The sequence below is a fragment of the Pongo pygmaeus genome, chromosome 1 (genome assembly GCF_028885625.2).
Source record: "Pongo pygmaeus isolate AG05252 chromosome 1, NHGRI_mPonPyg2-v2.0_pri, whole genome shotgun sequence".
Classification (NCBI taxonomy): Eukaryota; Metazoa; Chordata; class Mammalia; order Primates; family Hominidae; genus Pongo; species Pongo pygmaeus.
The window spans coordinates 165,005,483-165,029,885 of NC_072373.2; the positions used below are offsets into that span (position 1 = coordinate 165,005,483).

The following is a 24,403-nucleotide window of genomic DNA, read 5'->3' on the forward strand; positions in this document are numbered from 1 at the left end:
GCTCAACCACCTGGTAGATAAAGCACCAAAGCAAGTCATTGAGACCCCCACTGGCTCACCCCCTCCCCTGCATGCCATTCATGTCAAGTCCCCCTTTGAAAATCCTTGCTTTTTTGCCCCAAAAGTGAAGCAGTACCCTTAAAGGCAGAAGCCTGTACTTTTCCCCCTCAACTAAGCTTTGGAATAAAAGTTACAAGATCAAGTTTTCTAAAACTTTTTGAAACTCAATCATTCAAATTATTTTGTACATTTTAGGATCATGTTGAATTGGGAGGTGAGAGTCGACAATTACAAATCATAAAATCACAAAAGTATTAAAACATTTGAAAGGAGAACCAGACTCAGAAAAATTATAGTCTTTTAGTACACATATTCTCTGGAACAAAGCAACATATATTTGTAAGAATTTCAGAGTACATATGAAAAAAGGTACTGACAAGCTTTTAATAAGCAAGAAAGAGTAACTAAAAATCAACATATATCCTTTATTAAATTTACATGTTTAAAATGACATTGTTACCTTGGTTTTTGGCCTGTGATTTTTATTTTTTAACATAGTCCACTTAAAAAAAAAAAAAAAAACCAGACATGTTTAACTTCCAGCTTTAATAGAGTAGGTTGTAGCAGACTAGGTCTGATGAGGGAAATTAGAAAAGCCAGATAAAATTTTTAAACATCTGTGTGAAGGAATAGGAAAGCTACTAATCAGCCACGATTTGAGAAAGCAGATCTTGGAGAGAGGGGAGGCTCACTGAGGTGAGCCTGACTTTCTGCAAGCCCATTTTCCTATTTAGGGTATATGCCAATTCTTAGCATGGGGTAAGAAGCTGAAAAGCCAGGCAAGGGGCAGCTGTTAAGACACAGAGAAGCCTGCAGAATTTTAGACAGTTTCAACGGCTGCAGAGACAAAAAGTGGAGTTTAGGACTGAAAAGGCATATCCTAGAGTAACTCACAGCCTGACAGGAGTTTTCTCCTTCAGATATTCCTGACTCAGCTGCCCAGAGCAGAGGCTAAGAAGCCAAAGAGAAAGCAAATGAAAAGCACAATGAACATTTTGCTGAGTAGAGTTTTCAGCAAGTTCACAGTACTAGAGAGACAAAAATTAGAGTTTAGGGTCTGTCAAGGGGAAGGGGTGGTGAGAAACATCTCAGACTCTCAGTCAGTTTCCTTAGGGGCCTGGGATTAGGAGAACCAGAAGTAGACTAAACCTTAAAAGTCTGCAAAACAGCCTTAATTGGACTGAGTGCCTGATTGAAGTGATCTCTGTTCTACTTCTGACAAAGAATAGGACAAATACTCTCAACAGGTAGATGACATCATCCAGAGCATCTTCATACACAATACTGGACATATAATAAAAAATTGCCAGGCATATGAAGAAAGACAACCAAGAAGAAAAACAGAAGAGATAAAAAGACTCACAAGTGGCCTACACATTGAAGTTACTGAGCAAAGTTTTTTAAGATGACTGTGATGTATGTATTTGAGAAAACAGATGACAAGGTGAAGAATCTATTTTGGCAAATAATCTAATAGAGGCTGGGCGCGGTGGCTCACACCTACAATCCCAGCACTTTGGGAGGCCAAGATGAGCAGATCACTTCAGGCCAGGAGTTCAAGACCAGCCTGGCCAACATGGCGAAACCCCATCCTACTAAAAATACAAAAATTAGCCAGGCATGGTGGTACATGCCTGTAATCCCAGCTACTCAGGAGGCTGAGGATCACTTGAACCCAGGAGGTGAAAGTTGCAGTGAGCCAGGATCGCACTGCAGCCTGGGCAACAGAGGGAGACTCTGTCTCAAAAAAAAAAAAAAAAAAAAAGAATCTAATAGTAACTCTAGAACTGAAAAATACAAAACAAAATTAAGAAATTAATGGTTCTGTAACAACAAGTTAAACATAGCAGAGAGAACCAGTAAGCTCTAAGATAGGCCAGCAAAAAAAATAACAAAACTAAAAAAGAAAGAAAAGGGCTAAGTATATAGAAAATGAAGGAATATATGGGACAGGGTAAAAAGTTCTAACATAAAGGTACCTGGAGTCCCAGAAAGAGAGAAAGGAACAAAACACTGTTTGGAGAGATAATGGTAAGGAATTATGAGAATTACAAAAAACCTCAAGCCGCACAGATTCGAGAAGGACTGAAAACCCCAAGCAGGATAAATACAAAGAAAACCACACCTGGGACAAGTGTTGAAAACCAAATCAATTGAGAAAAGTCTTAACAACAGCCAAAGAAAAAAGATGCAACACCAAATAACAACATGAGACTGACTGACAGCCTGCTTTTCCAAGAAAGGATGAAAACCAGAAGACAACGGGATAACATGTTTTAAAGTGCTGGGGGAACACCTGCTTCCCCAGAATTCTATACACCTAGTAAAATTGTCCTTCAAAAGCAAAGACAAAATCAACTCATTTCCAGATCATAAAAACTGAGAATATTTGTTTCTAGCATATATGCACTACAAGAAATCCTAAAGGGAGTTTTTTTAAAGAAAGGAAAAGATCCCAGAGGGAATACATAAAAAATCAGAAAGAAATGAAAAGCAATGAATAGGGTAAATATGTGGGTAAATTTAAATGAATATTTATTCCATAAAACAATCATTATAGTGTCCTATGGGGCTTTAATAAATGTATAATTAAAACAAAATACAATAATAATACAAAAGGCAGAAAGTGAGGTGAGGGAGAAGATAGGGTAAATGGAGTTAAAGTCTTCTAAGAGCCTAACATTGTCTGAAACATGATTAAGTATAAGAAGCACTGGGGTAATCACTTGCACACGCACACAGGCACACACACGCACATACACACAAAGAAAAGTAAAATGAAAACAAACGTGTAACGAATATGTTGGAAAGTTAAAAATAATGCTTGATTAATCCAAAAGAAAGTGGTATACAAAATAGATGGGACACAAATAAGAAACAAGGAGTAACATGGTAGCTATAGCACTTAACACATCAATAATTATATTAAATGGTTTAAATATTCAAACTAAAGACCATATTGTCAGACTAGATTTTTAAAAATTCACTTATGGCTTCTTATAAAAGATACAGATTACATATATGGGTATAGAAAAAAGTAAAGTATAGGCTGGGCACAGTGGCTCACGCCTGTAATCCCAGCACTTTGGGAGGCCAAGGTGAGTGGATCACCTGAGGTCAGGAGTTCGAGACCAGCCTGGCCAACATGGCAAAACCCTGTCTCTACTAAAAATACAAAAATTAGCTGAGTGTGGTGGCACGTGCCTGTGGTCCCAGCTACTTGGGAGGCTGAGGCAGGAGAATCGCTTGAACCCAGGAGGTGGAGGATGCAGTGAGCCAAGATCACACCACTGCACTCCAGCCTGGATGACAGAGCAAGACTCCATCTCAAAAAAATATATAATAATAATAAAAAAGAAAAAGTATACAAATGGGAAAAGATCTACCACGTATCTATTAACACAAAGAAAGTTGGTATAGCTACATTAATATCAAAAAGGTAGATTATAAGGGAGTATTGCTCAAGATAAGGAAAGACGTTTCATAATGAAGATATAACAACTATAACTGTATATGGTATGCACCTAATAACAGAGCCACAAAGTTAAGTAAAGCAAAAATTGGCAAATATAAAAGGAAAAATAGGCAAATCTAAAATTATAATGGAAGAGTTTGCCCTCTCTTGGGAACCAACAGAATGAGAAAAAAAATCAGTGAGAATACAGAAGATCTGCACCTTAGGATTAACAAATTGAAATAATTAAAATATATAGAACATGGAACCAAACTATCTTTGTATGCACATTCTTTTAAGTACAACATATAAATATAAAAATTGATCATATGAAGGGTCACAAAGCACGTCTAAAATATTTCCAAGTCATCCAAAATATATTCTCTGACTACAGTGAAAGCAAGATAGAAATCAATGGCAAAAAGAGAACTAGAAACTCCCCAACTGTTTAAAAATTAAAAAGTATGTGTTACATTACCTTATGGGTCAAAAAAATCAAAAAGAAAAGTATAAAATATTTTAAACTAAATAATGAAAATAAAACAATACTTGCAGGTGGACACAAAAGCTATGCTTAAAGGATATTATATGTATAGCTTAAGGGATTTTCTTTTTTCATTGAGACAGAGTCTTGCTGTGTCATCCAGCCTGGAGTGCAGTGGCGTGATCTCGGCTCACTGCAACCTCCGCCTCCCGGGTTCAAGCAATTCTCATGCCTCAGCCTCCCGAGTAGCTGGGATTACAGGCAGATGCCACCATGCCCAACTAATACTTGTAATTTTTTAGTAGAGACAGGGTTTCACCATATTGGCCAAGCTGGTCTCAAACTCCTGACCTTGTGATCCACCTGCCTTGGCCTCCCAAAGTGCTGGGATTACAGGAGTGAGCCACCATGCCTGGCCGGCTTAAAGCATATTAATGTGTAGCCATAAATGAAAATATTTTTAAAAGAAAAGCTGAAAATCAAAGACACAAACTTCTATCTCAAAAAACTAAAAAAGAAGTCATAAGTTATAGCCAAAGAGTGTAAGAGGAAATAATAAAGACAAAAGCAGGAACTCATGAGATGAAAAATAAATGTATAATACAAAAAATTAACCAAGTAAAAGATTACAGAGACTACTCAAATTTATAAGACCTTGACAATATCGCATCAAAATAAGTGAGAATTACCAGGACAATAAATAGAAATGCCACTATCAGAAATAAAAAATAGAGAAAAGACCACGCCACCTAAAAACATTTTAAAGATCATAAGAGAATATAAAGAAAACCTTATGTGGAAATTCAGATGAAATGGACAAATTCCTTAAAAAACAGAATTTATTAAAACACACACAAAAATAGGAAATCTGAATAACATACACTATTAAGACAACTGAAACCACTCAGAGTGGCTCCTACCCAACACTTTGGGAGGCCGAGGTGGCAGGATCACTTGAGGCCAGGAGTTCAAGATCAGCCTGGGCAACATAGTGAGACCTCATCTTTACAAAAGTAAAATAAATAAATAAACAAACAAACAAAAAAACATATTTTAAAACCTTCCAAGAACAAAATTTCCAGGCCCAAATGGCTTCACCAGTGAATTCTTTCAGACATTTAAAGAATAATTCTAATCTCACAAAAACCTTCCAGGGAATAGAGAAATAGGAAATACTTCCTAATTCATTTTACAAGGTCAACACATTCTTGATGCCAAAACGTGGCAAGGGCGCCACAACAAAAGGAAATCACAGGTTAATCTCTCTCATGGACAAAGATAATCCTCAACAAAATATTAGCAAGTCAAATACAGCAATATATAAAAAGATATCACAACCAAGTTGTTTGTTCCAAAAATGCAAAGTTGGTTTAACATTCAAGAATCACTGAAATTCACCATATTAACAGAATAAAATAATCATATGATCCACATAATACAGAAAAATATTTGTTACAACTCAGAACTGATTCATGATAAAAACTTAGCACAGTAGGAATATAAGGTAACTTCCTTAATCTAATTTTTTAAGTGTCCATATAAATCCCACATCAAATGTACTTAATGGTGAAAATGTGATAGCTTTTCCCCTAAGATCAGTAACAAGATAAGAATACTCAACATCACTACTTCTATTCAACATTATAAGAGAGATCCTAGCTAGTGCAATAAGACAAAGGGGAAAAAGTATAAGGATCAGAAAGAAGAAATAAAACTGTCATTATTTACAGAAAAATAAACAGTCTACATAGTAAGGCCTCTAAAATCTAAAAACTATTGAAATTAATAAGTGAATTTAGCAAGGTCACTGAAATAAGGTCAACATATAAAATCAATTCTACTTTTTTTTTTTTTTTTTTTTTTTTTTTGAGATGGCGTCTCGCTCTGTTGCCCAGGCTGGAGTGTGCAGTGGTGTGATCTTGGCTCACTGCAATCTCCGCCTCCTGGTTCAAGCAATCCTCCCACTCCAGCCTCCCGAGTAGCTAGGATTACAGGCACACACCACCACACCCGGCTAATTTTTTTTGTACTTTTAGTAGAGACAGGGTTTCACCACGTTGGCCAGGCTGGTCTCCAACTCCTGACCTCAGGTGTTCCGCCTGCCTCCACCTCCAAAAGTGCTAGGATTACAGTCATAAGCCACTGCACCCAGCCTAATCAATTCTATTTCTACATCCCAGGAATAAACAATTAGAAAATGAAATTCTAAAGTGCCACAGAGAGTCAAATATCATACGATCTCACTTGTGTGTGGAATCTAAAAAAGCCAAACTTACAGAATTAGAGAATCAAAAGGTAGTTACCAGAGGCTGGGAGGTGGAGGCATGGGCAGGGAAAGGGGCAATGCTGATCAATAGGCACAAAGTTACAGTTAGAAGAATAAGTTTTGCTGTCCTATTGCACAGCACTGTGACTAGGGTTAATAATAATGTGTTGTATATTTCAAAATTACTAAAAGAGGATTTTAAATGTTCTCATCACAAAGAAATGATAAATATTTGAGGTGATAAATATGCTAATCGGCCTGATCTGATCATTCCAAAATGTAGTAGATCTCTATCAAAACATCACATTGTACCCCATAAATATACACAGTTATTCTCAAGTCAAAAATAAAAATGAAAAAATAATAATGTTTTTTAAGTTGATAAAAAAAAATAAAAAACAAGGTCAAAACTTGAGACTGGTGGTGCCCTCAACAGTTATGCTAGGAAGATTGTCCTGCTGAGAGAATATAAATAAAATGTTTAAAAAAAATTTGCCGGGCGAAGTGGCTCACACCTGTAATCCCAGGACTTTGGGAGGCCAAAGGTGGCGGATCACTTGAGGTCAGGAGTTGGTGACCAGCCTGGCCAACATGGTGAAACCCTGTCTCTACTAAAAATACAAAAATTAGCTGGGTGTGGTGGTGTGCACCTGTAATCCCAGCTACTAGGGAGGCTGAGGCAGGAGAATTGCTTAAACCTGGAAGGTGGATGTTGCAGTGAGCCAAGATCGCACCACTGCACTCCTGCCTGAGTGACAGAGCAAGACTCCATCTCAAAAATAATAACAGTAAAATAAAAAATAAAAATGTAAGTGGCAGTAACAATAGCATAAAAATAATCAACGACCAGTGACATCACTTTTAGAAGATTTATAACCCTTATAACCCAGTATATCTGCCCTTTAAAGAGGGTAGTTTATACTCAGCTCAATCTCATTGTTGCAGACTGCTCTAATCTTTATTAAAGAAGCCATAAATACCTTATTGAACCTATAGTCTCCAAAAGTTTTAATGTTGGTTCAAATTATTTTAAAACATTCAGGGGTAAAAATCAAGTCATTTTGTAAACTCTGAGTAACACAAATACATATAAAAATATTTTGTATTTTCTTGTTTAGTATCTCAAAATGAAATTTAAAGATGAAATAACCTAACACAAAATTAAACTATGCATATGTGTATATATATATACATATATGTTTCAACTGTAATGTAAAAGAGAAGTGAAATAAGTTATTTACAATAAAACAACATGTATTTCAATATGCACATGCTCAGACAAGACTATATTAGAAAACATAAGTAAGTAGCTATTTGCACTTGTATATAGATTTTATGATTCAGGTGTGTTGTACTGGTGTCTAAAACACAAGTGGCATTGCTCTGGGTAAGTGATGTCCTGAACAAAATTCAGTATAATCTTCCTTAGATTTACACAGCATTTTTAATCCTGGAAGTTTCAGTGTACAGTGAAACCAATTTATGTTCTAAGCCCAGAAAAGTATAGAAGGTTTTACTACATCTTCAGCAAAACATTTGAAAAGCACAGGACATGAGCTAATTCATCATTGAATGGAACAGTCCAGAACACCGGAGGGCACTATCATTTCTAGTTTCTGCCAATGGTAGCGCCCCTCAATCATATGACCATCAAATAACATACCTGCAGATTTCCAGTGTGTAGCCCAAAAAGCAATACCACACCCATTGATTACCACTGGTATAGACCAGCCTCTAATCCCAGCTTAACCACATGCTACCCCTGAAGCTTTGAGAAGTCACTCAGCCATTTACAGATCACCCCAGCTAAAGTATCATTTCACCAACTCACCCAGTCACAAGCAGCAGTGACAAAAATCCTTGAAAGAATTTGAGTTTTCTCTAAAAGTATCAAAGCAGTCACGATGTTTAAGAAAAATCACAACTTTTTAAAAATTTATTTACACTTATTTTGAATTACAGATTGGAGGATGAACACCACACTATTTTTTAATATTTAGAGCCTAAAAGTCTGAATCTGACCCTGCTCAAACCCAATTAGATTTTGTAATAACTTCCAGTGAAAAGTTGTCTCAGGAACCATTGGCATAGACAACTTTTTTTTTTTTTTTTGAGACAGGGTTTCACTCTGTCACACAGGCTAGAGTGCAGTCTTGCTATCTCGGCTCACTGAAACCTCCGCCTCCCAGGTTCAAGCGATTCTCTTGTCTCAGCCTCCCCAGTAGCTGGGATTACAGGCGCATGCCACCACGCCCGGCTTATTTTTGTATTTTTAGTAGAGAGGGGCTTTCACCATGTTGGCCAGGCTGGTCTTGAACTCCTGACCTCAAGTGATCTGCCACCTCAGCCTCCCAAAGTGTTGGGATTACAGGTTGAGCCACCACGCCCAGCCATGACAACTTTTAAATCCCACTATTAAAATGTTATGTGTAACTTTGTTTGCTAAACAAATCCCATGTTTGCAATTTTAAAATAAAATCTAGAAAAATAACAGAAAAATTGGAATGAGAACTATTTTCTTTGACTTCTTATAGACCAAAAAAAAATTCACCCAAATTTTCAGTCTTCATTCTCATTATTTTGTGCCTCTGTTTCTAAGACCTTGCTGCATAACATACTCAAAGAACTCAGAAAAACAAAATTTGGAGCTGAATTTGAAGAGTTAAAATATCTGTTTTCCAAATAAAAACAACCTAAAAAATTAGTCAAAAGCCATCATTTTCTAAGGTTCACATCTCCCTTTTTATATAGGTAAGTCTTTACAAAAAGAATTGACTTCCAAACAATTCATAATATTTTAATAGTTTTGCTGTGGTCCTTTTCAACACAGAGACTAATTTTTAGCGTTTTTATGTCTCATATTCAGGACACCAACTGGTAATTTGGGACCCAGGAATGGCTCTCACGGTCTGGTTGCTATGGTCACACCTACACACACACACACACACACACACACACACACACACACACACACACACACCACCTCACACCATACACTTATCTGGTCTCTGTCAACACATACTCATCTCCCAGCAGCCCTAAAGGGATACTTTGCTCTCAAAGAAATAGGCTTGGAAAAGGCCTGGGGGACCTTAGAAATACAGTAATTCATAATCTATTTGGAGTCTTAGAATCCTTTAAAAATCTGAGGAAAACTATTGACTCTCTTTCTCTCTGTATATATATGCATATAAAGCTGCATTTCACAGACTCCTTGAAAACCATTACTGAGCTATGATTTATTTCAGTGTTCCTCAAACTTCTTTGACTGAAACTCACAGGAAAAAAAAACCGATGTGATGTCAGAATACGGCCTATACCCACATGCATAAAGATAAATACCTACAACAGAAGTTTCAGGAAACAGTAGTTACCTCTGCTATGTACAATGATTTCTGACAGTTTCTGTTCTATTTCATCGATCTAAAATGTTGCCTAAGACTCATAAGTTGCTTTCTCACCACTCACTCACAATATGAAAAACAGGAATCTAGTCTAATAGCTCTCCATTTTAGCAATAAAGAAACTGAGACCCAAAGAAATAGAATCCTGTCCTAGGTCACAAATGAATTATAACTGAATAAGCCAGAGTCTACCAATCTTGACTCCCAACCCAAGGCTCTTTCCAGTACAAAGTAAAACAAAAATTCTAAATACCGGCCAGGCACGGTGGCTCACACCTGTAATTCCAGCACTTTGGGAGGCCGAGGCGGGTGGATCACCTGAGGTCAGGAGTTCGAGACCAGCCTGGTCAACATGGTGAAACCCCATCGCTACTAAAAATACAAAAATTAACCGGGCGTGGTGGCATGCGCCTGTAATCCCAGCTACTCGGGAGGCTGAGGCAGGAGAATCGCTTGAACCTGAGAGGCAGAGGTTGCAGTGGGCCGAGATCGCACCATTGCACTCCAACCTGGGCGACAGGGCGTGACTCCGTCTCAAAAAAAAAAATTCTAAATACCAATTCTCCTTTAAAAAAGGCTGAGGATCTGAGCTTAAAACACACTGATACACTGAGAAACCAGGAGTGTTTCCATTTCAAACAATGTTGAATATTAACCTTAACCTGAGCCTCCAATTCAGGCAGCTTTAATTTTTTTTCTAAATCATGTCCATGGCCTAGCATGACTTGGCAAATAAGCAATTTTTTTTTTCCTCTCCAGAAACCCTTTCTCCAACCACTGAAAACAACACAGGAAAATCCAACATTCTTCCTAGAGTTAATTTTAAAATACTTTGATTTCACACACAGGTAATACCTACTCTTAAGATGCTGGCTTAGAAACAGGAGTGAACAGGTCCTCTTCCAACTTACTAGGCCCATGCATAGCTGTTTTCTTCCCCACTAAGGCTGCTTCATTAAAATTTAAACGTCAAAACGTGATATACGTGGCTATGAACGATCGAGAGCCTGAGATGTTAATACAAACACCACCAGCTACCAGGCCCTTTTGAAAGCCTCAATTATGGAAAGTGGATTGTTTAAGAGCCTTCATTACAGTTTCATAGATTAAAATACCATTCTCTCCATTGGCATTAGATTGTGAGTGGGTTTTTTTTCCTTCTTTTTCTAATGTTGAATATGTATACATCATTGCCCACCACGAGATGGGAATCCTATAATAAGCCAGAGAGGGTGGCAGACTCCCGAGGACCGGAGAAGGCCAAGACCCGCGGCGCTGCGCGCAGAGAGCTTTGGGGCCTGCGTTGCTGCACGTCTCACCCAAAGAACTTAGCTCCGGCGCGGGGAGGGTCGCTGCGCGAAACCTGCCCAACGGGCTGCGTGCCAGCCCCCACCTGCGCACCCAAGCCCCCGAGCCCAAGGGGAAAGCGCCGGGGCCTCCTTAAGACACAGCGCACTCGAAGAGCAGACTGCGGCGCAGCGGCTCGCACGGAAAGCGGGTGAAAAGAAAGGGGGGGCCGGCGAACCCTAAAATTAGCGTTCCGGAAACAGGGGCCCGGCACCGCCGCGCGGAGACGGCGTCCTCCGCCCGGACGGCCGCGCGAGCGCTCTCCCCCGGGCGCGCGGCCCCTCTGCGCCCTTCCTGGGCACGCGGGCCAGGAGCACGACCAGCGAAATAGGAAGGAAGGGCTCCCCCAGGAAACGGGATCGGGTAACACGTGTAGCCTCCGGAGACCTAGGGGTCCATCGCTCCTCCCCCAACTGCGGCAGAACATTTAAGGAGCCTCAGAATTTAAAACCCCAGAATCCTCCAGAATGCTTGTTGAACTTAAAATTTGGTTGGGTCATTTTTCGGTTAGCCCTTTCCTTTTTTGTGTTTTTATTTAAATCCGTTTCTCTCTTCCCCCATCCCTCCAACAGAATTAGAGTGTTGGGAGGTGAGGGGGAGGTAAGGTGTGGAGGCTGATGGAGTGGGGGTAGTTTACATCCCAGCATTTCTTTGCAAGATAAACAGTTCTGAAGGTCAGTGACGGCTCCCCATCGAGCGCTTCTAAAAAGATTAATGTTTATTAAAGGATTCTCCGTCAGCGTTTGCCTTCAGAACCCAAACTGTTTTAAGTCCCAAGCATTTCACATATTCCAATTCTAGTAATGCATTGAAAACCTGTATATTCATTATTAACTATTGTGAACACCCCCAAAATAAAATTATCAAAAATCTGGGAGCTAGTCTAAGGAAATCTGTGAAAGCTGTGTTACTCAGCCAAGATTAAATGAAGAATGCAAAAATAGAGTTATATTTAGGACTATAAAAATGGAAAGCTGAATGACACAATATTTGGAAACTAGAAGCTAGTCATTTTTTAAAGTCATCATGTTTATTATATAACTAGAATGTTAATATAGGCACGGTAATTTTAAACTAGCCATTAATACAAACTAAATATGTCTGTGGAGTGACATCGCATCCCTAGCATCTTTTAGCCTTTAGCCCTCTCTTAGCCATCTTTCTGCAGTCCGCCCCTTACCTTTATTTTCAGAATCTTTCATTCTCTGCTTCCTCTCTCTGCTGCAAATGAGCAGGAAAGTCCGGCTGATTCTGCAACCCTGACTTTTGATTTGTCATTCACAGTCAGCGGTCTCGGGGGCGAAGTCTCTCAACGGAGGAGCACTCGGGCTGTGATAATTGCATGCAAGTCGGTGTGCGGGGTTATAATTTTGCTTATGCTGGAGCGGAAAGGATGGGGATGAAGGCAGACGTAAACACAAATTCCAAAACATGGCATGGAACCGGATCTGGAGCAGAGGCTTGCCTTTCCTTCCCTCAGGATAGGGAACCAACTGTTTAGCGCCTCCTCATCTCTGAATTGAAAGGGAAATGTCTGTGCCATGCACCAGGTTTATTTTCAGATGGTAAGTCAGCTTTGGAGGAGGATTCAGAGCCCTGTACTTTCATTCATTCATTCAACATTTATTTTACCTCTCTGTGGACCAGGCTGTATGCTAAGTACTGGGGATACAACAGTGCACAGGACCAACCCTCGGTCCTCAAGCTGCTCACAGGCTGTTACAGTACAGAGGCATACAGGGCAATATAATGGCCTGTGTCTGCTGCATGGACACAGGTTATTGAATCCATTTCACCCAGGCCTAAGTTGATACTCAAGCAGGCTTTAGTGACTGGTTGTAAGCCATTGAGTGGCAGACTAGGAATAGGTATGAGGATGCCAAACCATAACACCCCTCTGTTGGAAAGCAAGGAGGATTCAAGTAAATCTTTCAGTCATTCAATTCAAACTTACTTTGAATCATTCCACTGCTCAGATTCATTCATTAATTCCTTCAATCATTTATTCAACACGTGGTTATTTGTGCCAGACACTATTCCACCTGTTAGGGTTTCAGGTCCCTGCCTTCTTGGCTATTGCACTCTGGTGGGAGGATTCAGACAGGTAATATAGACATGTAATAAATGGCAATAAATGCTGTGAAGAAAAATGAAACATGGTAATGAGGTAACAGGGGTGCCATTTTAGGTAGGGTGGCCAAGGGAGGTGCCATTTAATTTGTTTTATGGATAATAGGTAAGAGTCATCACAGTCTCTTCCAAACAGCTTCACTCAGAAATTGTTTTTTAAGTTCTGAACCCTCCCAGTCTCCTCTGCTTCATGCATATTCACTGAGGGATGGTGTTTATTCCCCATGATACAGATTAGTAAACTGGTATCCAGAAAGACTAACTGACTCAAATACATAACCTAACTAAATTGGAAGAAGAGCAACAGAAAGGAATACATCTTCCTGTTACTCATCCTCAGAAATTACTGAGTTAAATGCAATACTGACATTAAAAATTTGCTGGACTAGGCATTAAAAGGGTTGAAGACCTGTCTCTACCTTTTATTAACTGCGTAGTGTAGGGCAAATGACAGAACCTCTCTGGCATCAGTTTTCTCATCTGTAAAGTGGGAATAATCATAGCTGTCCTATATATGTACTGGGCTGTTCATATCATCAAAAGGGAGAACAGAATTTTGTAAACAAAACACTAAATAAATGTAGGGTATAATTACCAACTGCTTGGGCACATTTAAGAAGACTAATTGTCAGTGTTCACCTGTTCATTACTGCAACCCAAGAGTCAAATATAGCTATAATGTGAGAGCTTTCATGGCTACTAAGGACTTCTTGTTGCCACAGCTGGAATACTCCTTGAAAGCTTTGGGAAACTTTAAGTATTTGTTTTTGGTTCCCATCTTTCCTTGGCAGTGGATAATATCTTTCTGCTGTCTTTGACAGCTTAAGACCAATAAGGAAAATCTGCCTTCATTACAACTCCTTACTGGCCACTGAATGCGACATTGGCTAAACCACATCAGAGAAACCGGCATCTTTATCTCAAAGGACCAAGTCCAGGATAGCCAAAATGTGCCCAAGAGGAGCATTTTGGGGGGCTGAGAAGGTGAGGGAGTAGGTGGTGAGAAGCCATCATTCATGCACTCCTTTATTCAATAATATTCATTGTGCCAGGCACTGCTATGAACACTAGGAATGACACGGTGCTGAACAAAACATTCTCTGTCCTCAGGAGCCTGTGGTCTCAGGTCAAGAGGCTTCCACTAGATATGCCAATTTACCAAAGTAGGCAAAGAAATGCCAAAGCATGGGTTTGAATAGTAGGGCAAGAGCTCTAAAGCAGAAGAGGACTGGGAGAGGTGGCTGACGCCTGTAATCCCAGCATTTTAGGAGGCCAAGGTGATAGGAACGCTTGAGGCCAGGAGTTCAAAACCAGCCTGGTCAACATAGTGAGACCCTGTCTCTATGAAAAATTTTTTTTTAGTTAGCTGGGCATGGTGGCATGAGCCTGTGGTCCAGCTACTTGGGAGGCTGAGATGGAAGGATGCTTGAGTCTGGTAGGTCAAGGCTGCAGTGAGCCATGGGCAATAGAGCAAGAAAGACCCTGGGTGACAGACCAAGACCCTGTCTCAAAAAATAAATAAAGAGAATGGATTCAAACATGGGCCCTGCCATGTACCAGCCCCTGGAATATAAGCTGAGACAATTTGCTGCACCTCTCTTAAGTTTCCATTTCCTGATCTGCAGGATGGAGGTAATAATGGTACCCACCTTTCACAGCTGGGTGAGGCTCAAACAAGTTAATAGGTTTAAGGTTCATAGCACAAAGCCTGACACATCAAGTAAGGGCTCCATAAATGCTGTAAGATGAGTAGTATTACCTTGTAACTGGGTCAAGTTTATTCCTCTAAGCTTCAGTTTCCTTATAAAATATAGAAAATAATAACTAGTTTGTAGGATTATTGTGAGAATTACATATGAAGAAGAATATGAAGTCCTTGGCATAAAGGAATAGCCAATCACCAACCATCCTCACTCTGGCCCTTTTTAAAATTTTTTTTATTTTTAATTTTTGTGGCTACGTAGTAGGTGTATATATTTATGAGGTACATGAGAAATGTTGATACAGGCATGCAATGTATAATAATCACATCATGGAATATGGAGTATATCCATCCCCTCAAGCATTTATCCTTTGTGTTACAAACAATCCAGTTATACTCTTTCAGTTATTTTAACATGTACAATTAGATTATTATTTACTCTAGTCACCTTGTTGTACTATCAAGTACTAGGTCTTATTCATTCTTTCTAACTATTCCAGGCCCTTTTTAATCAAGAAGGCTCCCCAGACCAAAATTTTAAAAAGACCAATGCTAGCAGTAGAAAAGAAGTGGGAGAAGGGAAGGAAGACACCCATTTATATTGCAAAAGGAATAATGTTTTCAAAAGTGTAGTCATTTCTAGGGGTATCTGCATTGTACCAAACATTGTATTTTGAAAAGTTTCAAACATATCAAAAAGTTGAAAGAATTGTACAGTGGGCCCCATATCCAAGTACATTTGGGTATATTTGCTTCATCACATGTGTCTGTTTCTCTATCCAACTTTAATTGATCTTTTTTCTCCTTAAGTTGAAAGAGGTTTGAAGGCCTCATCAAATAAAAAGAGCCTTTATTTTCCCTCCTGACACCGTATTTCCAGAAGCACAGGCCTCCTGATTCTGTGGCCATTCCAAGCAGAGCTGGGTGAACTCTCAGAAGTCTTGTCCTGTCACACAGTAAATCTCAAGGCCACACCCAGTTAAGGACAAGGATGGATTCTAGAGCTTTCCACAAGGCAATGTCTCTGTCAGACCCCAAGTTTCAGATAAACTGGTACTGAGGATGATTAGGAACAGCTGCTAATGGAAAAGATACTCTATCTCAAAAACTGGGTTTAAGAAAAGCTTTAGGCAGGCTCCACTGGCCACTAAGTCCCTTGACAACCCTGCACATCCTTGTCTTGTTAGATGCCACTCTGAGTCACTAAACCAGTGACTCATGCTCAGCAAGCAAGGCCATCTTGAGAGCTAAACTGAAGAGAATTTTCAAGAACAACGAGTGAAACCCTGAATTGAAAGGGAATAAGGCTTTTTATTGTCCGAGCAAAAAACAAAAATGAAAGGAAAAAAACACTGCTGTCATACTGTGGATTAAACTTTCCCAGCTGCAAATTTTACTCTGAGGAAAAACTGGGCACCAAAAAAAAAAAGCTTTTACATTCCCTTGGACCTTTTGAGGCATTTTAATTCTTGATTAGTTGATAGGTAAGCAGAGACCCAGAACATATATCCAAATTAGGCAGATGAAATGATCTTTCAATAACTTGTCTAGAGCTTCTGCTAGCTTAGTCATTCATTCCTAAAGAGTGGCTTCACGTGCAACACCACACTTGGTCTTCCTGCATCCAGCCAAGCCTCTCTCTGGCTTGCTCAGAGCACCCAAATGGCCAGAAAAGAGGTGAGAAGGAAAAAGAAAATGCGCTTACTGTGGGGAGGGGATAGATGTTTAGGATTAGGGCTAGCCACAGAAGAGGGCAGCGTGGCTTATATGGAGTACCTACTGTATGCCAGGCTATTTTCTTATCATCATCATCATCCATTTTTTGAGAACTTATTATTTGGCAAGCATTGTCTTTAATGCAAGTACTCACAGCAGACCTCCCAGGTTTGAATCCCAACTTACTAGTTGTATAACTTTGGAAATGTTACTTAACCTCTCTCTGCTTCAGTTTTTCTTATGTGTAAAATGAAAGCTGTAAAACAGGGTTATTGTAAGAATAAAATAAAATCACACACTCTTTAAGACAGTGGCTGGCACATAGTGTGACAAAAGCAATGCACACCTTAACTCTTGCCATTCGTTTTGTCAGATGAGAAAAATGAGGCAGAGAGGCAAGGAGACTTGCCAAAGGAGACACATAGCTAAACATAGCAGAGTCCAGAATCGTCATGTCATTTATTTCTCACACAGTCCTGTGAGGGAAATGGGAAGGAAGGAGAGTGGCTTCACCTGCTACACCACACTCGGTCTTCCTTTTATTGGTGAGAGGTTGGAAACCCAAGACGGTCTAGTAATTTACACGTCACAAGTTGGCAAGTAGGAGAGTTGAGATTTAAACCCACATTTGCTGGCTGTAAAACCCTTGCTCATCCTGCTAAGTCAGTGGTTCTCAACCTTTAGCCTGTGTCAGAATTACTGCAGAGTTTATTAAAACACATTTCCAGGTTCCAGCCTCCTATCCCTCCCCATCCTCCCACCCCTCAGTTTGTGATTTGGTAGCTCTGAGATGGGGGCCTAGAATTTGCATTTCTAACAAGGTCCTGAGTGATGTTGATGCTGCTGCTCTCATGCTGCTGGTCTGGAGACCAACCTTGGAGAAGCACAGCTCTCTACAATCATGTACCTGTATGCAGAACAGGTAGGAGAAGGGCCAGAGCCACAGACCCAAAGATTGTGGGTCAGTGAGGTTTTCCCACTCTGACAAAGTGTTGGGTTACTTCCCAGAGCCTGGCTAACAAACCTTGTATTTACACAGCCCTTTCATTTTTATGGTCTCATTTGATCTCTCTAATATCATTAGGAATAGGCTGGGTAGGGATCATTACCTCCATTCAATGTGGCTTATTTTTAGGGACATATGGCTAGACAATGGCAGTGAGAGAATAAACCACTAATCAATGTGACAGAAATTCTGTCCTCCAAGTAAATTGTTCTGCAAAATACTATCTACTGATGGAAACTGACTCTAGTTCCAACCTGTGTCTTCCCAGAGAATACCACAGCTCAGGCAAGGGCTCCTCACCCGCCACAGGGTTTAGAGGAGGGAATTTCTGGTGGGAGGAACTCAAGGCCAGTTATCTACCATAATTCAAGGGCTAGAGAAGTCTACTGCTCATAAAATGCTTTCGTCATTTGTTCCCTTTTCTGTAACCTACAAACTTTGATATTTGAGTAAAATATGGTTCTCTGGAATGGACGGAAGCATTTGGAGGGTTAATTTCAACTCAGCACAGCTTGTTCATATTCCCATTTAGAACTACTGGCATAATTAAGTATATTTTTAAAAGTTGTTTAGACCTCTAAACCAACAAATAATTCATATCCAGAATATTTAAAGAGTTCCTAAAATGGATAGAAAAAAAAAACCCCAAGTTAAAGAAATGAGAAAGACATCAATAGGCCTTTCACAAAGGTTCACACAAGAATGGCCAATATTCATGTGAGAAGATACTCAGCTTCATGATTCATCAAGAAAATTCAATATAAAACAACATGGAATATCATTTCATATCCATCAAATTAGCAAGCATTTAAAAGTCTGACCATATTCAGTAAGGAATCAGGGAGCTTACATACTGTTGGCAGAAACTGAATTAGCACAAATGTACAAAGGTCAACTTGGCAGTATATCTCAAAATCAAAACTATATATATATATATATATACTTTGATGCAGTAATTGTCCTTTTAGATATTTATGCTATACTTTTAGTGACAAATGTTCACAGTGTAAATTTCAAAGTCATTCTCTTTGGAAATATATATAAATGAAAGGAATCTTTCATTCCAGACATATTTATTGAATGTCTGCTATGTTCAGGACACAGTGTTAGGATGAAAAGATGACAGGAGTCCCTAGAAGCTAGGTTCCTTCTCCCCTGCAGCCTCCTAATGAAAAAGAAGAAGGTGGTACCCTGCTGCAGAAGACCTTCTGGTTGACCCAGAAGGGTTAACTGCCCCAGAGAAGCCTCCAGCTGTGGTTGCTTCCCAGAGCACACTGAACTTTTAAACATATTTTGAGTGTGATCATATGGTTGAAAATCTAGACTAAGCATTAATCTAGACTAATAGTAGTCTGAACTATTATGAAAATGTAGACTATTATTAGTCTATACTAACAATAGTATACTAATAGTCTAGATTTTCAGCCATATTAATATTATGGTGTGCTAATAATTTCTAGACTTTTCTAGGTTTTCTAGACTATTTTCTAAGAATAGTCTAGATTTTCAACCATATTAGGTTTTGTTTTATTAATATTAATACATATAATAGTAAACCTAATATTAATAAAAAATAACCAGCCCTTTGTGAACCTCTATGTACCAGAAATGCATTTAATCATCACAGTTACATGACATAGGAATTGTCATCCTCATTTTTCAGATAATATATAACTCCATTTTTGAAAGACTAAGGACGCTGTCTGATATCACACAGCTTATTAATGTGCCATTTATTAGTGGCAGATTTAAGTCATAGCCTGTCTGATGTCAAAGCGTATGATTCTAGATGCCCAAAGTGATGTTAACATCATCCTAAGAAATTCAGGTTAACTTTAAAAAATCAAATAAAATTGAGATATAGATGTATTGCATAATATTTATTCGTTTTACTTCCCTCTTCCATAAGTATAGCTATTGAAACATGTTTTTTCATGTGTGGAGGGAGATGTGGCAGAAAGGATGTTGTATAGGTAGGTAGGCCTGAGTCTGACACTTACCAGTCACGTGACCTCCAGCATATCACTTAGTGCCTCTTGCTTCACCTTCCCTTATATATAAAATGGGGGAAATACATAACATCTGCCCTCTCTCCTTCCAGGGGTATTGTCAAGATCTAAACAAAATCCTGTAGTTGAACTATTCTATAAGATATCAAGTATCATGTAACATTAGATATTATAATGGCTTTATCCCCAGGGCTTATGGGGGAAGGGGAAGATAGATAGTAGAGGAATGTAGTGAGCAGCCAAGATCCTATCTAAGGAAAGAGAGGTGTGGGATGGCAATGAGCCCTGGGAAGCTGTGAGTAAACGCTAGGTCAGGAACACAGAAGCAGAGATGGTTGTATAGGCACTAAAGATCTGGTTTTACAAATTATAAAACTAATGCAGGAACAGAAAACCAAACACCAGTGTTCTCACTTATAAGTGGGAGCTGAACAATGAGAACACATGGACACAGGGAGGGAACCAACACACAATGGGGCCCATGGTGGTGAGGGCAGGGGAAGGAGGGCATCAGGAAAAATAGCTAATGCATGCTGGGCTTAATACCTAAGTGATGGGCTGATAGGTGCAGGAAACCACCATGGCACACCTTTACCTATGTAACAAACCTGAACATCCTGCATGTGTATCCTGGAACTTTAAAGATTTTAAAAATTAAAATAAAAATTATAAAACTAGAACACTTATTCTAACCCAAGTTACTACAGTGGCAATATTCATTTATTCCTCTTTTGTAAGCATTCACACAATATCTGGAATAACACTATGCATGTAATTATCACTCAAGGAATACTTGTTGCAATCATCGATCTCATTCAAGCTCATGATAAAAAGTGGTCAGCCTTCGGCCCTATTGTTTCAGCAATAGTTCTTTTTGTTTGTTTGAGACAGAATCTCACTCTGTGGCCCAGGCTGGAGTGCAGTGGTGCAATCTCAGCTCACTGCAGCCTCTGCCTCTTGGGTTCAAGCGATTCTCCTGCCTCAGCCTCCCAGGTAGCTGGAACTACAGGTGTATGCCACCACGCCCAGCTAATTTTTTTATTTTTAGTAGAGACGGGGTTTCACCACCTCGGCCAGGCTGGGCTCGAACTCCTGACCTTAAATGATCCGTCCGCCTGGCCTCCCAAAGTGCTGGGATTACAGGAGTGAGCCACTGCGCCCGGCCTCAGCAATAGTTCTTGATGACAGTATGGAACGAATTTTGTTGGTGCACTGACTTTTAAAAAGTAGGAACACATACTTAAAAGCCGGCAAGATGACAATGACAAGCTGCAGAATCTCCCTAACAACCACCAATAGAAAAGCTTGTTTCCAATGCAATAAATAAATATTTGAAAGATAATTATTGCTGGTCATTTTCAAATTTATTTGTATAATGCTTAATAGGTGCTAACACTTTATAACTGCTAACTCGTTTAATTCATTAATCTATTTAATCCTCAAAACACCGGGGGTGGGTGAGGGGGACTATATCGATGGCAGGGTCCTGGTGCAATCTGGCTCTGCCCTGCATCCGGTCGGCCATTTTAGAAATAAGGCATGTCAACCCCCCAAAGGAAGGATCCTCAGATGATGGAAACAGACAAAAAGGACAAGACAAGACACATTCATAAGCAGTATCTACACAATACCAAGCCCTGCACTTAGCCTGGTGGGGGATGCAAAGATGAAATGGATGAGAATGTGGAATCTTTAATACCAGATGAACAGTGACAAACGCTCTACAGGTGACGAAATGCTAAAGGAGGGGTTACAGGTGGCAGGAACCCCAGAGATTTCAGGGAGGAGACTGCATTTGTGCTAGTCTTGGCAGGAGGGTAGGAATCCGGCAGGCTGAGATGCGAGCATGGACACTGCAGACAGAGAAAAGCCGGGAGCCCCCAGATCAGGTCACTTCCCTGCTTAGCACACTTCAGTGTTTTCCCAGCTCACATAGAATAAAATCCGAACTCCTCCTCATGTTCTGCCCAGACCTCGATCCGGGCCCTGCATCCCTCACTTTCCCCTTGCTCAATTCAGGCACTCTGGGAACCTTTCCACTTGCTATTCTCTATTACTCGGCTTTACGCTAGAGTAACTCCTAGTCAGTCCTCGGGTCTCCGCTGACTTGCAGTGCCTCGGAGAGGCCTTCCCAGTCCGCCTGCCATGGAAGCTCGGGGCCCTGCCTTTTCTCCTCTCTCAGCAGACTATCAATTGATTCCCTCTAAGCACACACAGCAATGTGTACCGGGCTTTCTCTGTTTTGCGTGTGTAATGTCTGTCTTCCTCTCTAGAAGTAGTTCCAAGAGCCGGGCTTTGCCCATCGTGTCCTCCTCCGGCCAAGGCAGATGCAGGGGCTCGATAAAAATTGTGGAATGAATGAATGGAGTGAGTCAGTGATTGGCTGTGAGTTGAGGCCCTGGCGAGGACAGGACTGAGTGTGCTTGGAAATAGTTTATCGTGGCGAGAGCTTCGAGATCACCGCAAGCAGGTAGAAAGGAGGTGGGTACATACAGGGCGGGAGGACCTTGAAGGGAGCCTCGGGTTCGGATTCATTCCCCCAATAGGCACTGCATTGCAGGCGCCAGGCCAGGTGCTGGGGGCCGGGGACAAGCTAACCTCAGTGAGGCTGTGTCGCCGCGCCACCGTGGCTTCCCTGTGTCCAGAGCCAAAGCAACGAGCAGGGGCTAGGGGAAAGGAGACGGTGCCGACATCAGCCCCTGCGCTTCCCCAGCGGTCCTTGTACTCGCGGCCGAGGGTCGGGTTCGGGGGTCGCCTCGGCATCCAGGCTCCCAGTGCTGGGAACGCGACCCGAGAGACCGCCGGGGACCGCCCCGCCGCCGCTGCGCCCCTGCCTCGGGGTAGCAGGTTCCGACCGGCCGCGCCCACACTCACCCTGCGCCGCCTGGCGAGCTGAGCGTGGCCTCCACAGCCGCCGGGTCGCCTTCCACGGCCGCCGCAAGGAAAACAGCTTCCGGCTCTTCTGGCCTCCCTTCTCAGTGGCGCCCATCGGTGCGCCGCGCCCTCCCCCGCTGCCGCCCGAGCCGAGCGCCACCGCTTGCCGCCGCCGCCGCGCGTCTGCCAGGTGCCGGGCCGCTGCTGGGAGACGCGCGCCGGGGGCGGAGCTTGGGGCCGGGAGTCGAGCTTGGGGCCGGGAGCCGTGGCTGGCGCGGACCGGGGACGCTGCCCGGCCCCGCCCACACGGCGGCGCCTGGCGCCCAAGGCGTGCGGGTGAGCGCAGGCCCGCGCCCCTCACTCGGGAGGCACTGTTAGCACCCTTAATTAACACAGGAGTCCTGGGGGGCGCTCACCCATTTTATCTCCCTGTTACAAACCATACACTCCACGCTCCGAGAGGGTAAGGCATCTGCCCACAATCACACAGCGCTAAAGAAATTCCAGAGCCCTAGTCTCTGACGACGTTTACGCACAACGTGCTACCGCCTCAAAATGAAACATCAAGTTAGAAAGTGGTTTTAATTCTGACAGATATTCCTGTTTTCCTAATACAAGAGCATACTAGTCACCCACATGATTTTCTGAGAACTTGTTCTATGTCCAGCTACTTTTACACACATTTCATGAAACCTCATTGCAACCCCATGGTGTGAGAGGTGTTTCCCATTTTCCAGATAAGGAAACTGAAATGGCAGAAGTGAGGCTCCCTCACCCCATCCCCATGCCATCACTGGTCTCTGTTGAGATTTTGCTTGGAATTGGGAGAGACTGAGAGGAAGATCAAAACCAGCGCCCTTGAACACGACCTGGCTGCAATAATAATAGCTAATATTTATAGAATGCTTTTTATGTGGCAGATTTTACATACATCATCTTATTTAACCCTCCAGTAATACTCGTGGGGCAGAAACAATCTCCAAACTCAACAGATAGGGAAACCGAGCATCAGAGAGTACAGGTTAGATATCTAAAACCTCAATAAAGGTTTTAAGTTAGGTCAAATTATGAAATTGCCATTTTTGTAGGCCCAAATAATATCAGACAAGAGCTTCTATCGGTGACCAAAATTAAAATCACCAATGGAGATCGGGCACGGTGGCTCACACCTGTAGTCCCAGCACTTCAGGCGGCTGAAGCAATCGGATCACTTGAGCCCAGGAGTTCAAGAGCAGCCTGCACAACAAAGCAAAAACCTGTCTCTACCAAAAATGCGTACACACACACACACACACATACACAAATTAGCCAGGCATGGTGGCACACACCTTCAGTCCCAGCTACTCAGGAGGCTGAGGTGGGAGAATCACCTGTGCCCAGCGAGTTAGAGGCTGCAGTGAGCCGAGATGGTGCCGCTGCACTCCAGCCTGGCTGACAGAGTCACGTTATCCAAAAAAAAAAAAAAAAAAAAATCACCAGTGGAGACAGGTGAAAATCGAACGCCTGCAGATGTGATATGCTGAGAAAGACACATCATCTATGGAGTATTCTGGCCAAACATGCACAGCATGAAGCTAATCATGGGGAAACATCAGATAAACCCAAAATGAGGAATCCACTATTAAAAGGAGCAGGGAAGTGCTGTATTCTTCAAAAGTATCAATGTCATAAAATAAGAAGAAAAGCTATGGAGATATTCTAGATTCAAGGTGACTGGGCTGGGAGTGCAGTGGCTCACGCCTGTAATCCCAGCACTTTGGAAGGCCGAGGCAGATGAATCACCTGAGGTCAGGAGTTCCAGACCAGCCTGGCCAACATGGCGAAACCCCGTCTCTACTAAAAATACAAAAATTAGCTGGGCACGGTGGCGTGCACCTGTAATCCCAGCTACTCGGGAGGCTGAGGCAGGAGAATCACTTGGACCTGGGAGGCGGAGGTTACAGTGAGCCAA

The 24,403-nt window shown here is 41.5% G+C and overlaps 1 protein-coding gene across 8 annotated transcripts in view; it reads right to left on the minus strand.

Moving 5' to 3' along the window:
* Positions 1-24,403, minus strand: part of DNAJC6 (DnaJ heat shock protein family (Hsp40) member C6) — a 166,359-nt gene that overhangs the window by 137,181 nt on the left and 4,775 nt on the right. For 2 of the 8 annotated variants that reach the window (XM_054484072.2, XM_054484068.2), the window contains exon 1: positions 12,196-12,380. The exons of 3 other annotated variants lie outside the window; for them this stretch is intronic. In XM_054484072.2, the coding sequence (XP_054340047.1) occupies positions 12,196-12,217 (22 nt within the window). In that variant the 5' untranslated portion in view covers positions 12,218-12,380. Of the gene's footprint in view, positions 1-12,195; positions 12,381-22,452; positions 22,667-24,403 lie in introns of those variants that run through there. 3 more of the 8 variants (XM_054484069.2, XM_063654567.1, XM_054484074.2) reach the window with 3 other exon arrangements.